At 32.4% G+C, this 19,627-nt stretch overlaps 1 protein-coding gene across 2 annotated transcripts in view; it reads right to left on the bottom strand.

Annotated features, from left to right (window-relative positions):
- Window positions 1-19,627, bottom strand: part of Keap1 (kelch like ECH associated protein 1) — a 160,460-nt gene that overhangs the window by 64,700 nt on the left and 76,133 nt on the right. Inside the window, exon 1 of one of the 2 annotated variants that reach the window (XM_072523413.1) lies at window positions 14,918-15,106. The exons of the other annotated variant lie outside the window; for it this stretch is intronic. Coding sequence (XP_072379514.1) covers window positions 14,918-14,955 — 38 coding nt within the window. The 5' untranslated portion in view covers window positions 14,956-15,106. Of the gene's footprint in view, window positions 1-14,917; window positions 15,107-19,627 lie in introns of those variants that run through there. 2 annotated transcript variants of the gene reach the window in all.

Below are 19,627 nucleotides of genomic sequence, written 5' to 3'. Positions count from 1 at the left end.
CGCTTCTCTTGTCTTCCCTTGGCCTCCATTCCAATAACCTCTTTTTCCATCGCCCTTCTGTCATTCTGGCTATGTGTCCTGCCCATCTCCATTTTAGTCTGGCTATCTTCTCGATGATGTCAGTCAGTCCGGTTCTTCTCCTTATGTCTTCGTTGGTTATTCTGTCTCGCAGAGTTATTCCTAACATGGACCGTTCTATTCTTCTCTGTTACAACTGTTGATGTTGCTATGGTAACTTTAAAACACGTGCGTTTTTGAAAGTTGAATTTAAAAAAGCTAACGTGTATAAGTAGTCCTTTTCCATCATATTGATAGCACATTATGTATGCAAATCCTCAACAGGTCAAAAAACCATAGGCGTCACCCTATACTTGTTTTGAAAAAAATTAATATTTTAAGATGCCGTCAACAATTCATTATCTTTTAAAAAATCTTCTATAAAAGTGTCCACTAATCTCACTATACCTTTTTTGTGCGTAAAAAACGTCGGTATATATGCCACACGATTATTGTTAATTATACACGGGTGATTAACGAGAGAATTCAATGTTTCACGAAATAAATTAACGTAAACAGTAATTTAAAGGTGATTATTGTTTTCTATATGACACAAAAAGAATACCTTCTTTGAACGATTACCTGGAATTACTGATAAGGCTTCACTAATGATAGTTTAAGTAGTTTTTATGCCACATTACAGCTTATGCCAATAATATAAATTAGAAATTGTTTGCATCTTCCATTTAGTTTGTAGATGTACAATGTACATTGTTCATGTCTTACCTACCTACGTTTTTGGTGTCGATATTTTGTTATTTGCATTTAAAAATGACGTCGACAACAGGTTTTATCCCGGTTAAGTGTAGTTTTAAAGGTGCCTTCAGTCTAAGAGAGAAAAATATAATATTAAATGTACACGATGCACTTGTACATCAACGCCCTTTAAGTAATGTTCGTGAAATCGTTAACATGTGTTCAAATATGACAGGGGTTGGAGAAGCAACAATTTATAGATTCCTAAAAGAAAAAAAAGGAGGAACTGTTTCATCTCCCAAAAAGAGTGGGGGGAGTAAACCCTTAGAAATTGAAGAAATACATAAAAACATGATAAGACGCAGCGTCCACTCATTTTTTTTAACAAAGAATTTCCAACATTGGACAAAATCCAAACATTAATTAGAGAAAACGAAGAGTTACCAATCATAAGCAACAAGAAATTATGGGGACTATTGAGAGAGATGGGATTTCGTTGGCAAAAGAATAGAAGAAAATCCGTTTTAATTGGAAAAGATTACATTGTATGTTGGATACGAGATTATCTAAAAACTATTAGAAAGTACCGAGAAAAAGGGAAAACAATTTTTTATTTGGACGAGACTTGGCTAAATGAAGGTCATACTGTACCATATCTATGGGTTGATACAAATGTGAAAAGTTCCCGTCAGGCATTCATCGAAGGTGTATCTACTGGAATAAACAATATTCCCGTTGGAAAAGGACGCAGACTCATAATAACCCATATTGGAAACGAATACGGTTTTGTCAATGGTGGATTATTAAGTTTTGCCTCAAAATCAACCAAAGATTACCACGAGGAAATGACTGCTGACGTTTTTGAAGAATATTTTGAGCAAATGTTGGATTTAATTCCAAAAAATTCTGTCATAGTCATGGATAATGCTAGTTACCATTCAAGACTAGCAGAAAAATTGCCAATAACGGCATGGAAAAAAGGAGAGATAATCGAATGGTTGGATAAACACGCAATTGAGTACAAGGAGAACTTTTAAATTAGAAGATTTACAACAATTATTAGAACATTCCTTATCAAAAGTAACTCCAGAAAATTGGAAAAATGCTGTTAGTCATGCTCACAAGGAAGAAAATAAAATGTGGAATTTGGATAATATGACTGATGCAATGCTGGAACCGGTAATAATTAACATTGGAGTTGAAGATTCCTTAGATTCTGAAGAAATCATGAATCTGAAATGGAATTTGATTAAAATAATATTCATTTTTTTACAAATCGGCCCTGTTACGGCCACAAATTATTTTATACATAACCAATAAAATAAACATCTTACATTTCTTGCAAATTCATTAGTACCTGTTAATCTCCATTACTCCGACACTGGCAACTTTATTTAGGGATTAGTAACCCTCAAAACTATTGTATTCTATTCTGCTTCAACCTTTATACCTGGTGGTCATACTCAATTTAAAATTGTTTTCCTATATACTTCTGTAAACTTGTTGACAAATATCTATTTTTCATTGAGTCACCCGTATCAACAGTTTAGGGATTTGCATACATAATGTGCTATCAATATGATGGAAATGGACTATTATAGTTTAAATAAGCAAAATGGGGTACCAATAAAAAAAATTATTTGTCTTAAAAAAAATTGTCAAATTCTTTAAATACTTCTGGCAAACAAAAGTTGATATATTATTTGCAACTAACTGTTCTGTTATTCTAAGGATATGGTGGTGTAAACACTGAAAATGTTGTTTTCTACACTTCCATACAATCTATTTTCACTACAGTTGTTTCGGCAAAGTGCCTCTCTCAAGTGATATATTTTTATTATGCGTCTACATTTTATTGTCTTTAACTAAATACATTGAAGAGCTATTTCTCTCAAGTTGGTCATTAACAATTATACCTGCATAATTTAATTTATTAATTTCCATAGTTTCTAATAGATAGCTTAAGGCCTAATGAACATGTTATTTTGAACATTGAGAATTTGAAATTGGTCATTAAAAGAATGATTATGATCTAGAAGGTGGAGTGCGTACGTAGGATCTGTTTTTCTATTATTGAAAGCCCTTTTGTGTTCTGCTATCCGTTTGTTAAAGGTTCTACCAGTTTGACCGATATAAGTTTTTGGGCAGTCACCACATGTAAGTTTATATACACCACTGTATAATAGTTTTTTCTTTTGGCTCTTGTTGTTCTTAATATACTTGCTTAATTTAGTGTTTCTTATATAAGTATGTTACTAGGTGTAACGTTTTTGTAACTTAATTTTAGTATAAACGGAACACAGGCCTTTTTTATTCGATTTTAAGTTGTAGTCAAATATCATTAATGTGTCTTGTTGCGTTGAAAAATTTATAGTTTAATTTCATCCATTTGAATATTAAGGTTTATTTCAATTTATTTAAATACTGCAACCTGTTTTAGTTATAAGTATACTGACAACTATATTGATTATTTTTTGGAGAATTTAATAAATACATATTTGCTAATTTCTGAAATTAGCAGGTATTTGTTTATATTTTTTTGAGTATTTAATAAACACATTTTTGAAACTTATTATTTTATTTAAATATTATTTTTATAGACGATATGTCTTTTTTGAAGTATTCTATTGAAGATATAATTTTTCTTTCAGTTTATGGGTAAATATGTCGATTTTTATAGTTTTGTAATGATAATTATTCTTATACAGTGTGACCCATTTAGATTGGAAACACCTCTATAAAATTTGAAGTTGTTAACCGATTTTAACCAAATTTTTTTTTAATGTCATGTAATAAAAGGTCTATTGCGGGACAAAATATGAAATATTTAGTTAAATTTTCAGGGCAGTCTACGATACTTTTTCTTCGTCGAAAATGGAGAATATGTATTAGCGATTTTTTTATTAAAAAAATTTCTACGCCACTGGATTTAGAGTGGCTTCAAATAGCTATGACAAAAATTTCATTAAAATATATTTATTAATAACGAAGTTATGACAACTTAAAATTTTAAAACTCACTAAGCTACGAGTCAAAAAAGAACACCCTGTATCAACAGATAACCATAAAACTAATTATTTTTCAAATAATTTTAATAAAAAACCACTACTAGACAAAAAATGTTTAAAATAGCATAAAAATTTAATGCAAGTAACGCACTTACATTATTAATAACTTTACATGCTACAACTTAAATCTCAGTTGCCATGACAACAATATTACTGTTTGACATTATTTGTATCATACAAATTTCAGTGCTAGCATAAATTTATGCATAATATCTGCAACAATATTTACTTCAAATTCTTTTAATAATATTTTCTGTCATGGCTGCAAGATTAAGTTTGAGAGAAAAAATTGAAATTATACGTCTTTTGGGAGATAACGATAGAAGTGCCAGGGAAGTTTTTACAATATTTAATGATAGACATGTGGATCGTCCTAATATTAGATGCGGTACGGTAAACAAAATAAATAGAATATTTAATGAATATGGTGCAGTATCAAAACTAATTTTAAAAAATAACCCGTTACAAAGAAGAATAGGAAATGATCAAATCATTTTAGATCATTTCAGAAATAACCCTAATGCCAGTTTAAGGAATGCCAGTTTATATTTGAATGTGCCTCGAGAGAGTATTCGGCGATGTCTTAAGGTAAATAATATTAAACCTTTCAAACCAAAATTCTTACACACATTACAAGAAGGCGACGAAGCAAAACGTTTAGAATATTGTTTATGGGCTCAAGGTTAATATTTAAACAATATAAATTTTCTAAAAAACGTGTTGTTTACCGACGAAGCCACTTTCACTACAAATGGAGTAGTATTATCACAAAATTGTCGCTATGGGACAGCAGATAATCCCCATTGGGTAATAAACTGTAAAAGCCAGTATTCTCAAAAAATCAATGTCTGGTGTGGTATATTGAACGAGTTATTGGTCCTTTCTTTTTTGAAGAAAACTTGAACTCACAGAACTTTTTAGAATTTTTAAACACCGACTTGTGGGATGCTATTCATGAGCTCCCAATTAATGAACGATTACATTTTATATCCAGTTAGATGAGTGTTCTGTTCATTACGCCAGAACCGTGAAGCAATGGCTAAATGAAAATTATCCGAACCGTTGGATAGGCCGGGGTAGTCCGTTGATAGATTGGCCACCCAGATCTCCAGATCTCACAATTTTAGACTACTTTCTCTAGGGAGTTATCAAACAAAGAAATTAACCAAACCCGTGCAAGAGACGTAAACGAACTTCGTGCAAGAATTCGACAGGCATGTGCAGAAATTACTCCCCAACAACTAAGAAATGTAATTAGAAATATTCATAAACGCTACGACAAATGTATCCAATTAGATGGTGGATTGGTAGAGGTAACTAGGATTTAAACTAAAATTATGTTTCAATGTTTCTGTTAATACAGAGTGTTTTTTTAACGTTAATACAGAGTGTTTTTTTCTTGGTGAGTTTTAAAATTTTAAGTTGTCATAAGTTTGTTATTAATAAATATATCTTAATGAAATTTTTGTCATAGCTATTTGAAGCCAATCTAAATCCAGTGGCGTAGAAATTTTTTTAATAAAAAAATCGCTAATACAAATTCTCCATTTTCGACGAAAAAAAAGTATCGTAGAATGCCCTGAAAATTTACCTAAATATTTCATATTTTGTCCCCCAATAGACCTTTTATTACATGACATTAAAAAAAAATTTGGTTAAAATCGGTTAACAACTTCAAATTTTATAGAGGTGTTTCCAATCTAAATGGGTCACACTGTATATGTTTTCCGAAGTGATCTTGACGTCTTTAAGTAAAATATTGATCTAATGTTTAATTGATTTAATCTTAAGTCATCTATAAGTATCATGTTAAGACTTATTGGCAACCTTTTTACAGTTTAGCTGTATTTAGTATTTATGTTTTTTTATTGTCAAATTACGATCTTGTTATTATCTACCTTTTATTTATTTATCTGTTTTTGATCTGCTATTTCTCTATCAACTATATCCTTACCCGTTCCCAATGAATCTGCCGAATTGAGCAACGTGGCTTCGTAAAGCATTTGTAAACGAACAGCTTTTTATCATCCATTCTTGTTAGCTTCTTCGTTACAAAGCTGGTGTTATTCCTTTCTTTTTTATGTGTTTGGCTATTTTAGTTGATATCTTGCTTGTATATGTAATCGAGCTGAAGGTACTGGGTTTTTTCTCTGGTGGTAGAAATACTAATTTCAGGGCTTTCTTATGTAGTTTTCGATTTACAATTTTATTTGTTTGTTCGTTGTACCCAATGTTTACTGCTATTTTCTTGATATTCAATTTTATTGCGAAGTTATTTTTTAACATGGGAATTTCTGTTATGCATGGTTTGCTGCTAATTTATCTTGTGTGGGATGGGATGATGAATTATGTATAGTTGTGTCAGTATGGAGTATGGGTAGGTTTATGAAAAACAGAGAACTTATGTTTGTTTTTAAGTCTGAAAATTTTTACATCTAAAAAATTTATGGATTGATTTTGTTCTGTTTCTATTGTAAATTCAATATGACTATGGAGTGAATTAATACACGATAAAAATTGGTCAAGTTGCCTGTTATTTCCTATAAAACATACCAGTACATCGTCTACGTATCTACACAATATAAAAACTGTTTGAATACGGGATGTTTTGAAATCTTTGTCTCTAGATGGTCCATAAAAATATCTGATAGCAATGGGCTTAGAGGATTACCCATTCTAAGTCATGCACTGTTATTTGTATATATTTGATTATTAAATTCTAAGAGTCCTGATTTACGCAAATTTCAAGAGGATATAAAATTTCCGATGTAATGACTGGATTTGTAATATTATGGCCCAAAAGCTTTCTTACCAGAACAAAAGTTTCTGTTGGAGGAATACTAAAAAAAAGATTTTTTTACATCAAATGAAATTAATCATTTTGGGTAATTGAAAATATTGGATTGTATTAACTAGTTCTATTGGGTTTTTATGATAAATTTAGGTGAAAATTTAGTGTATTTTAAAATCTATAAGAGTTATTATATTGAATTTTTTCTATAGCTACATCACATTATTATAGACCTACAAATTCTAAAGTTTTTTGATTACTATGTTGGGGCAAGTTGTGTTTAAATCCTTTCTCTAAAAGTATCTCGCTATTATTGAATTAAGTATATGTTAAATGTATAAATCTATTGAAAAAATTACTAACTTTTTGTATAATGAATATTGGGTTTTTTACAAGAGGAAATTGGTTTATTTAATTTTTTGCAATGTGTGTTAAATTTTTTTATCTATAATATTATCTACTTTAAATCTCAGGTAAGAATCTAAGATGTCAAAATCTATGTTACTTATTTAAATATTTATTTATTATTTATTTCAAAATGTAAATTTATTTAAATATTATTTAAATAATATGGAATTTGACATGAAATTACACAGTGTAAAAAACTAAATAATCTAATTTCCAGTGATAAAAAAATACAATATTCATTATACAAAAAGTTTTTTGGACCATAGTTTTTTCAATATATTTATAAATATAACAGATGATACTAAATTCAATAATAGGGAGATTTAACTTTTAGAGAAAGGATTTAAACACTTCTTAGTGATGAAAAACTTTCAAATATTTAGGTGTAGAATGTGAAGTAGCATTAAACAAAACTGACAACAATAATAAAAAATACATCAACAGGAAAAGTACCAAAAACAAATTAAACTGTTAGAAAATTCAAAATCAATACTAAATTCAACATAATAGAAAAACCTCTATGTTATGAACCTACAGCTCCCCTAAATTGTAGGTACTATTTTATTAAACTACAGAAACTTGACCACCCAATTTTTATACAGCTCAGTCATATAAACGTACCATAATATTATTTTACATCTTCTTGAAATTTGCATAAATCAGGACCACTTTGAATTTAATAATAAAATATATACAAATAAGATTGCAGGAGTTATCATGGGCAATCATCTAAGCCAATTGCTGTCAGATATTTTTATGGATCATCTAGAAACAACAAAGAACAATAAAGCACCGGGATCGGACCAAATAGTATCGGAGTTACTAAAGGAAGGAGGAGACGCACTACAAAAAACAATACATGAAATGATAACAAAGATATGGTCGAATAAACAGCTACCAACGGAGTGGAATAGCGGTATTATTGTACCATTACATAAAAAAGGAAACCAGTTAGAATGTGGAAACTACCGTGGAATCACGCTGCTGAATGCAGCATACAAAATAATGTCCAATGTCATTTATGAAAGACTTAGACCACACGCTGAAAAAATATTTGGCAAATACCAAAGTGCCTTCTGTAGACAGAAGTCAACAATAGACCAGATATTTGTTCTGCGACAGATCCTCGAAAAAACAAGTGAATATAACATCGACACACATCATCTCTTCATAGACTTTGAAAGCGCATATGACAATATAAACCGAGAATTCTTAATAAAAGCAATGAAAGAATTTAATATACCAACACAACTAATAGAACTGATAAAAGAATCTCTAAAAGTAGAAAGTAGAATCCGGATACAAAATGAATTAACGGAAACAATAGATGTGAAAAAGGGAATACGCCAGGGAGACGCTCTATCATGCATCTTGTTCAACATCGTACTCGAAAAAATACTGAGGGACACAACAGTCAATACACGAGGAACAATCATTAATAAAAGCGTGGAAATACTAGCATTTGCAGATGATGTTGACATAATCGCAAGATCAAGAAGAGAAATGATAGAGGCATACAACCAAATAGAACGAGCTGCACAAAATAGTGGTCTTAAAATCAATCAGACCAAAACAAAATATATGTAGGTAAGTAAAAACGCAGAAATAAGGCAGCCACAAAATATAACAATAGTAGAATACAACATAGAGGGGGTAAAAAACTTTATATACTTGGGATCCCTAGTCACGTCTGATAATAACGTTACGGAGGAAGTGAAGAGGCGAATATTTATTGCAAATAAATGTTACCATGGCTTAATTAGACACCTACGATCAGATAACGTCGCAAGAAAGACAAAATGCCAAATATATAAAACCCTAATAAGACCGGTACTCACATATGGCTCAGAAACCTGGACACTCACTAAAAGAGAGGAAACGTCGAAACCTTCGAAAGAAAAATCTTGCGACACATATATAAGGGCACAAAAGAAAACGGAATATGGCGAAGACGATACAACTCTGAACTATACAAAATATACCAGGATCCGGATATTATAACATTCATTAAAATAGGACGGCTGCGTTGGATAGGACATGTAGAAAGAATGGAAGAAGGCGAAATACCAAACAAAATATTCAAACAGATGCCAGTAGGAAAAAGAACAAGAGGAAGACCGAAACTGAGATACTTAGAACAAATAGAAAATGATATAACAACCTTAAAAATAAAAAACTGGAGAAAAAAAGCACGAAACAGATCAGAATGGAGAAGAATCCTGGAACAGGCCAAGACCCAAAAAGGGTTGTCGAGCCAGTGATGATGATGATGATCTAGACACAACATAAACATCCCATATTCAAAGGGTTTGTATATTGGTAGGGATACCTGGACGATATACTGGTGGGTGCTTTACAGGAACTAATAGGCAACTTGATCAATTCCTAAATGATCTTGAATTGAATATCATTAAGCAAACATCAGTAAACAATGGGTACAACGAACAAACAATAAAAACAATTTTAAACCAAAAACTGCATCAGAGAAAACGCCCAATACCTTTTGCTCCATTACATATCAACAAAAATAGCCAAACACATAAAAAAGAAAGGAGTAACATCAGCCTTCAGAACAAACAATAACTTACGCAAATATACAGAACAACACAAGACAAGGCAAAAAACTCTTACACAGTGGTGTACTTAATTTTGGTGACTGTCCAAAAAATTACATAGGACAAACTGGCAGAACATTTAACAAACGTATAGCAGAACACAAAAGGGCTTTGGATAATAGAAAAACAGATTTTACGTACGTACTTTACCTTCTAGATCATAATCATTCGTTTAATGACCAATTTAAAATTCTCTATATTCAAGGCTTAACGCTATGTTTACTAGAATCTGCGGAAATTAACAAATTAAAATATACAAATATATTTATCCTGAATGAGTAACTTCTAAATGAGTAACTCTTCCTTATCTCTCTAAACATTTCTTAACTCTTCAACTTGGTCAGTTAAAGACTATACAGGCTAGACGCATAGTAAAAATACATCACTTGAGAAGGGCAGTCTGCCGAAACAGCTGTAGTGAAAATAAATTGTAATAAATTTTGTGGAGGTGTAGAAAACAAAAGTTTTCAGTGTTTTATTGCTAGATACAATGAACTTTCATCACGTAACGGTCGAATCCGTCCCAATTTATTGTTGTTTAGTATCGGTATTATACACGTATATCCAATATTCGTCATATTATGTCTAAAATGCATGAAATACCCCTATAATATGTTATTAGCTTCCTAACGTGTTTTTTCATTTTTCAAATTTTGCCAATAATAAACACTGCATAGTTTTAGTAGCATACCTGCAGCTAAGTTGGATCAAAAAATGCCTCTCAAATCGAATATATTCCAGATATTGTAAAAAAATCAACCGTATTAAAGTTATTATCTTATTACGTCAATGTTACAAGAAGGATACAATTATTTCAACTATCGTTTCATTATGATGCGTTTTGTTTATTGATTGGGATCTAGGAGTATTTTTTTTATCAATGGTCTGATTGTAAATTACTTTTTTATTATTTTGCTTACGTCAATTATTTTTAATTTCAAAATTTATTTAAGCGTAAAAGCATTTAATGTTGCTCTAAATCAGGACATAAGAGGTTAAGTTTACGAGGCGAGAAGAAACGCTTAAATGTTTATTTGCACATTTTATAGAGACGGTCACGTTTCCACTTGACGTCCAGGAACGGGTCTCCAGGGGAAAACGACTCATCGCGATTACTATTTGATAAAGTCTTCAGCACTAAACATCAGTCAACTGCTGTAGAGATTAAAAATAATCTTCAAAATGTCCAAAACGCAAATTTAGTGAACAAAGCGTTACAAGACTGTTAAATGTTGCAAATCCTAGCTCTCTTAAGGTGGGTACACATATGCGAGCCGAACTGTTTGCGAACTGCTCGTGAGCTGTTCGCGAAGAGTTCGTTGAAAATATGTTTATGTTCAGACTATCCAATACCCTAAGTATCTAATAACAAACCGAGAATTAATTTACTTCGTTATTCTAAACATTTCGGTATTTTGTTTACATTATCTGTTATTAATTTCTCTCGTTACTTTTGAATAAGCCGCGCTCGTTCAGCAATTTTGTTTAACCGAATGATCTCATCGCACACTTAGCAGAAACAATTTATAGTCTCGAACACCGTCCAAATTTAACTGCGAACATTCTTTGTGTTCGTCCCAAAAACCGACAGGCTGTGGTTCCTGACGAGCAACGAACGAACAGCTCGCAAGCGGTTCGTCCCATCGTACAAATTAACGAATATAGCGTTCACAAACGGTTCGCGAACAGTTCTGCTCGCATATGTGTACCCGCCTTTAGGGCTAAAACAGACGAAGCAGTTTTCACCGAGTCGGAAGCCGATTCAGAAAAGAAGAGGTTCAAAACATACGCGCGTCGCCGCTACTGTCGACCGAGAAATTTAAAGATCATAATTTTGTGATGTTGCACGTGTAGTAAAGCAATATGAATTGTTCTGATAAGAGTGCCGATGATTTGTTTTTTCTAACAACTGTTGGCTTATTAAATAATAAAATAAAAAAAAAAAGAAAGAATCGCAGATATTAAATACATACCACAACAAATAAGAGGAAAAGTAGGGGATTCTTTTATACTCTGTATACAGGACTATCTGAACACTTCAATTTTAGCAAAATGTCTAGAGAAACATGTCAAAAACTATTGCAAGAAACATTGCAGTAAAAGTTTGTTATAACTTTAAGCTAAGATAATTAATTTCCTACTTAATTGGTATTTCAAAAACCATATATTTGTATAAATATTGTTTTCATAAGCTATTTAATTAATTAAATAAAACCACCTTAGCTGGTATAGAAATATTTTTTATTATTAGGAAAAAAAGCAAATCACCTTATTATATTTTGTTAGAATAGTCTTCTGAACGCATATCTCAAATGGCAGATCTTACGTGAATGTCATTAATTAATTGTTCAATATCCACATTCTCAAAAGCATTATTTTTTAATAGTATAATAAAATATCATTCGATTTTAGTTTTTGAGGTTATGTTACGTTAAACATACTTTTTACGAATGTTTTTGAAAACCACCTGGTCTGAAAGTGTCAGCAAATTGTGTACTTTACTTTTATCTTTCTTTTATACATTTTGTATACTTTATTAGATAACAGTCAGACGAAAATATCGTTGTTCCTAGCAGAGACGTATTACCATATTTGCTGCACGCTCTATTTTTGATGCCGTCCTTTTTGAAAGATTTTAGAAGCACTGTGCGTACTGTTTTGATCAACAAAATTGAGAGGTTAGGCATCATTACAATATCAGAGATTGTGAATTGTTTACTATACAAATAATATCTATAATTTTTTATTCTAATTGATAAAGTCAATCGATGTTCATTACTTGCCAAAATATATTAATCAACAACATTGTTATTATAGTGTATAATCAATCAAATAGATCATTTTAATATTTTAAGGCTAAAAAGACAAGTGCATGTATTCAATAGAATTTAATAGAACTAAAATTTTGTAAGTATAGCACACGATTTTTTATAAAGAAATTGTTGGCTTTGGAAAATTTATAACATAATATGTATTGTCTTTAAATGATTTATAGCGTGTATCACCCTATATAATCCATAACGACAGCGCTTCGTTGTTCCTTTTCGGACAGGTATCAGATAAAATCGATTAAAAAATTGATTTGCTAATTGAGGCACTTTATTTTTTATTTTCACGTATTTTTTGAATAACTATACTTTCTTTAGTATTTCTTTATCTTAATTTTATGTTCACAGGTACTTTTTTATTTATATTACTAAACTAACCAAACATGCTTGTTTGGAGCAAACATTACACAAAAAGGCTAACACTATTTGTGATGAAGAAGCCTATTGGGATCCAAAGCATAGATAAGTAAATTAAACACACATACGAAATGGCTTCATATTTAAGGGGTCCAAAAACATAGATATAGTACATTATGCCAGGAGGGAGTAAAAATAAAGGCCAAAATCGCAGGTAAATTAACGAGCAAGGGCATTCTTTTTTACTCAAAAATGACATATGCCATTTTGTCTTCAAGCCTTGACCTCAAGTGGTCATTTTAATTTTGCGCGCCGGCCTAAAGTGACTATTTTAGGTGGAGGCAGTGGCACACCCAGGGGGGGGGGGGGGTTGGGGGGTTAACCCCCCCCCCCAGGACCCTATTCCGACACTGTACACATTTTAATGACTCAAAATGGAGGTAGCGTCATAAAAAAAATTTCGGTGACCAACCAAAACCCCCCTCCCAGACGCAAATTCTAGGTGCGCTACTGGGTGGAGGCATGGCAAACAGTAAATTTGTTAGAAAGTTAAAGTTGGGTAGAAAATTAAACAAACATATCCAATGGCTGCATATTATAGCCGTTCAAAAACGTCCACATTTAGAGATCCAACAAACAGAATAATGAATTAAAACGATATATCCAATACCTGCGAATTTTAGGGTTTAATTCTGCAGTAACTGTTTTTGGGCCACTAAATTGGCAGTCATTGTGAATTTCGTTTTAATTTACTATTAACTGTTGTTGCAACTATTGGGTATATTATATTATACTAGGTATAATAAAATTTACTACTTATTGTTTTTTTGCCCCTAAATTTGCAGAAACATCGAATTTTTTGTCGGCCACTCATCGTTTTTAGATTCCAAAAAAAAAATTAAACGAAAATACAATAAAATTATTATTTTCTTTTAATGATTTTTATATTCATAAAATACGCCCATTTTCGACATTATTTTTATGGAGTCTTAGAGCCCACGGCGAAACTAAAAAAATCAGAAAGGGAGTTGTTCTATTGACCACCAATCACCATGATTTTTCTAAAAATTTTTGAACGACTAGATTCTTGTAGAAGCATTTGAAAAATCACTCAAACTTTTTAAAAATTTATTGGAGTATCCAGGGAGTACAAAACAGTATAAGGGACAATGACAAACTCCTCGCCTTGGATGATATTAAAGTTTATGGATTTAAATCAAAACTCAATTTAACAAAAAATTTTTTTTTCGCCAATAATACTGGTATACTTTACATGTATTAGGATTTGGAGTTCCGTTTGGAGTTGAGGTTGGCGCCTTTTTTGAGCCAGTCCTGTCCTACCCATGCTGCTTTAAGTTTTTTCTTATTGTAAATAATGATTACAAAGGGTACTGTCTCTTGAGGCTTGAGAAGGACTGTAGCACCATGATAATAATAAAGAGGGTACTGTCGAATCTTCTCGTCTCGAACTAATATAGTGGTAACTGCTAGAAACATCTATTATTTTCTTTTCTTGTGTTTTTAGTATTTTGCAACTTTCTATACTTCTACCTCCCATATATGATTTTTCTAGGGCATCTTCTCTCCCATTTCTTTATTGTCAAAACAAATTAAGTGTCTAACTTCAGCTTGCGCTTTTTTAAATTTTATTTTGTGTCAGTTACATGCCTCGTCTATGGAAGTGACCGAACTAATTCAGACATTCAGACTTTGAGATGAAATTATAAGTGAGGATTTTCACTTAAAGATATCTTACAGTGTGTCTTCATCAAACTGGCGCTATTTTATTACTAAAAATATTGAAGACATGAAAAGTAAATTTGGAAAAACAGGATTAAAGTGTACTAGCGATAAAACGAAAGGCATTAATGTAACAGAAGAAAAGTCTCAGTAAAAGTCTGTAATCACAGATTAATGTTTGCCGCTTATTCGGCATATATTCTATTTTAAATCAGGAAGACAAAATAGTTTCAAACATTATGTGATTATCTACTTTTTAAAAGAAGTTGCTGCATCATCCTAACGTACATACCTATATATTTCTACAGTGTACTTAAAAGCATATAACTTTATATAAACATGTAAAACTTAACATACCGTACGTTATCGACAATGGTATCCTTATACTGAACCATTAGTATCACAGCAAATAATAAATAAACACTAAACTGTGACTAGAATAATTATCACAATTACTGACGTACCGCACCACGAGTTTTTTCAAACGATTCTCATATTTGTACAATTACGATTACCACACAACACAACACTGAGACGGAGCGAACGAGCGAAGGTCCAATACACATGCAGAACATCGCTCCGCCTCCATAATCTAATCGCGGGCTCGGGTTGTTGACGGTGATGATGACTTTCACAAAACGCACCAAGAAAACATTGAATACTTTTGGGTTTTGGGAAATACGCTAATTCATACTTTGGTACGGAACAATTCACTGTTTTCACGCAATAATTGTCGGTAATGCAGGACAGTAAGGATATACACTGTGTCCCAAAATTAACGCATAAAATTCATGTGTTTTATAAACTGATTAGTTTTAAACACAAAAAACAGGTCGATTTTTATTTCAAATTGTAATTTTTTTGTTGGACTCTAATTTTTCTGTTATATTTGTCAAAGTTGATGAGGCCATCGAGCTTTTTTTAATGGGACACCCTATATTTATTTGAAGAAATGAATCGTCGTTTCAGAGAAAAAAATCAAAGGTATAGAGTTCAGCTATTATTCTCTAATCACTTTATGAAATACTCGAGGAAACGTATAAAAATGTTGTTCAATTAATTTAAATTTTTGCCATTGAGTCTATCAGTTTTTGTTGTTTTCGTTTATTTATCACCCATTTATTTATTACAGTATAAAAAGTATGAGAAAAAAAAATTATATATAAAAATTGTAAAATAGCTGGTATTTATTTGACGTAAACTATCTGCAGTGAAGTAATTCTGCAAAAATAGTTTGCGTTTACATGAGAGACGACAAAGATACTGCAGTCACTCGGGCTATTCACCTCCCAATTTTGTTGGACCGAACCAATTTACTTGAAATTTGGTGAGTTGATGGGAAAGTGCTCAAATAACAAAATTTATATAATGCCGATATGTGCTTCCGCCTCGGGGATGGTTGCTACCCCTTCTCGGGGGTGGAAATTATTTTCACAGAGAAATCGATAGAGGATTAAATTCTACGTAACTTTTGTTCCATAGAGTTTTTCCGAAAGTCAATACTATTTGAGATATTCATGGTTGAAAACACCGAATTTTTATTGAAAAAGTCACGTTTTTTAACGGCTTTTCATGAATAACTCAAAAAATATGCCCCTGATCGAAAAAGAATGCAAAATAAAATTAAAGCTTATAAAAGAAGAAGATTCATTTTTTACAAGATACTCTAGATACAATACAAAGTGGAATATGGTCGGTGAAATGAGGCAGTTTTTTTGCGAATATTTGGATCAATGTATTCAACGTTAAATTGTAACAAAATAGGTGATTTTTCCGGATATCAAAGTTTTTATAGTCCATGAAAAGACCGGCTTTAAATGACTAAAAGACTTTAAAACCGGAACTACAAAAAGTTATTTGCATGTAAATTGAGTAAGTTACAGCTCGTAAAAGATGGACTCTTGGAATATTTTAGGGAAAAAAGGCAGTATAATTAACCTAAAATCCACCAGAATCAAAATTAATCGTTTTTCTCATACAACATATTTTATTTTACTGTACTTCTTTTAGATCCGGGAGTTTGACTGGTTTAAAATGCATTATTTTTGAAAAAAATGTCATATTAAATTGTATCGTCTACTTTGAAAATTTTTTGAGTACAAAAAGTTACTTTTACAATAAATAATCTCGTTGTTTATAACCACCGATTAAAATGTATGTCTTGGTGTGAACATATCCTGTTTATTAGCATAGACCGGTATAGGAGGTACTAAGGATTAAAAAAGTTACAACCAAAGAAATAATGTCTCCTAAGCAAGGAACAAATTTTTCTTGATTTTAATACGTAAGTTTAGAATTTGAATGTGTACAATACTATTTTTAACGTTGTAGTCGTCATTAGGGGTGATTTTTTGGGTTTAAAGAATTAAAACTAAACAAACATCGTTTCATAGGCAAGGAATGTTTTTTTAGTTATCTAAATGGAAAATTAAAACATTTTAAACTACACTCCGCTTAATAGAAAACGGGCCACCCCAAATATTTAAAATATTTTCGAAATTATTATTTATTGCTACAAAATTAAGCATTTATTTTTTTGTATATTGAATCAATAACTCGTTTAATATAAAATTTCATCATTATCGTAAAACATCAATCGAAAATAAAAAAATTTAAGAAAAATAGGAAATTTATTGAAAAAATCAACTTACAGTTTTTAAAACAAAAATGAACTGTATATTAAAAAAAAAGCTGGTATCCATTTTCAGTAATGGGTATTGCCACCTCGACTATGGATGACACTCCTCATTCGATTTGGCATGGAATTTATAACGTTTTGAATATCTCTTTGGAGAAAAGTGGCCCATTCCTCAATGAGTGCCATCTGAAGCTCTCCAGGTGTTGTTGGAGCAGGTATGCGACGCCTAACGCGACTTTTAGCAGGCTCTATATATCCTCGATAGGATTTAAATCGGGGCTTTGAGCAGGCCAGTCTATTTTTGGAATACCAACCTCGTCAAGGTACTCCGTTACTATCCTTGCCGTGTGTGGTCTCGCATTATCCTGCATTAGCAGGAATTCGTTGTCAATAAATCCAGCATAGGGCATCACATGATGTAAGATTTCCGTTATACACCTTACTGCTGTTAAGGCACCGTCGGATCACGACGAGATCCGTATGCGCATCAAAAGAAATCCCTGCCAAAAACATTACTGAACCACCACCAAAAGCAACCCGTGGTGCCCGAGTGCAACCAACGAAACGTTCTCCAGCCTGTCTGTACACCTTACTGCGTCCGTCTTTACCATAAATAGACATTCTACACTCATCCGTAAACAATACTTTTTTCCAATCGTCTGCTGTCCAATTGATGTGCTCACGGGCAAAATCGAGTCTTCTTCTTTTGTGAGCTGGCGAAAGTAAGGACCCTGTTGCTGGACTGCAAGCTGTCAAACTTTGCTCCCTTAATCTTTCCCCGAATAGTAGAAAGGCTGATTGCTGGTCCTTGAATTTGCTGTAAATGGCTGTGAAGTATTCTAGCGGTTTGGGTCTGATTCCGTAATGCAGCAAGAATGACGACGCGATCTTCCCTAGCGGTTGTTTTCCTTTTTGGACCCGTACCAGGTCGTCGTTGGTGAGATCCTGTCACAATAAATCGTTGCTGGGTCCTTTGTACAGTCGAAAGACTAACATTCAATTGTCTTGCAACTTGTCTTTGACTTAATCCACTTCCCAGTAACGTTACAATTTCAACCGATTTTTTAAAATTCTCCATCGTTATTAAAAGACTACTTCACACTAAGTCGGCTACTGTAATACTGAGATGCGTTTAAAACTCATTAGAACCCTTTACAATATCATACATTTCTCAAAACAATCGCTTCCTCGAACATTAATCAACATAGTAAACTCAACAATCATAGTAAACTCAACTTTTTCTCAAAATTGTTTTGTTTTATAGGTTCTACGAATATCCTCAATCCAGTTACAGGGTCGGTTTGCTTTCGCAACAACCCATTTAACTTAAATAACCCAAGACACATAAAAAATAAAATATTAATTCAATATACACCAAAATAAATGCTTAATTTTGTAGCAATAAATAATAATTTCGAAATTATTTGAAATATTTGGGGTGGCCCGTTTTCTATGACGCGGAGTGTATAAATAGGCTTTTTAAGTTTTTTTTGCATAAAGGGATGGTTTCTACGGATTAAAAACTTGAAACTAGTTAAACATCATTTTACAAGCGATGAATAAATTGTTATTGATTTTAATTCATAAGTTAAGCATTTTACATCGTAAAAAATTATTTTTTTAAAGTTATTTACATCATAAGCGGTAGTTTCTAAGTGTTGAAAATTTGTATTAAAGTACAAATTATCATTGAATATGTTTATTTTACTTATTCAATCATGAGGTCAGAAGAAGAACCAAGGTGACTGACTAACTGAAGGAGCTTATTCCCGATCTGAGATCGTGGTGGGAATGTAAGTTCAGGAAACTAGACTACTTCCTGACGCAATTTCTGACCGGACATGGTAGTTTTGTCACCTTTACAAATAGAATAGGCAAATCTGCCTCGGCAGACTGTACTGTTTGTGGGGTACCAGACGCTCCCGTCTACATTTTAAACTGCCAGAAATGGGCAAATAAGAGGGGAGACTTCAGGGCGGATGGGTTTCGGACCGGATGAAAGAAACATGGCAAAAATAATGATGAGTGGAGAGAAAGAATGGAGAGAAGTACACTGTCTGAATTCTGGGGTGATGAAGAAAAAAAAGCAGGAGGACAGAGTAGGAAATTAAACCAGGGATCTGAAATTTATAGTTAATATTATTAGTAGATAGACTATGTATATCTGAGCGCAACCCCTAAATCGCATCCCCTAAAATCGCAACCCCCGGTCGTAAGTTCCAAACGGCTTAACGTAGGATGACGTACGAGGGCTCGTTGGAAAGGGGATGAAAAATGGGGTTGAACGCAGTATGTGCCGTGCGCATCGGAGCATGCCAAAAGGTCATTACGTCATATCTTTGTTTCTATTGGTCCGATCGTGACGTACGAGGGCTCGTTGGAACGGGGAGGAGACGGGGAATACTTTGACACAAAAAACAAAGATGGCA

The sequence above is a fragment of the Diabrotica undecimpunctata genome, chromosome 2 (genome assembly GCF_040954645.1).
Source record: "Diabrotica undecimpunctata isolate CICGRU chromosome 2, icDiaUnde3, whole genome shotgun sequence".
NCBI classification, from domain to species: Eukaryota; Metazoa; Arthropoda; class Insecta; order Coleoptera; family Chrysomelidae; genus Diabrotica; species Diabrotica undecimpunctata.
The sequence above is the reverse complement of the archived record's forward strand: the minus strand, read 5'-3'. Positions and strand labels throughout refer to the sequence as shown.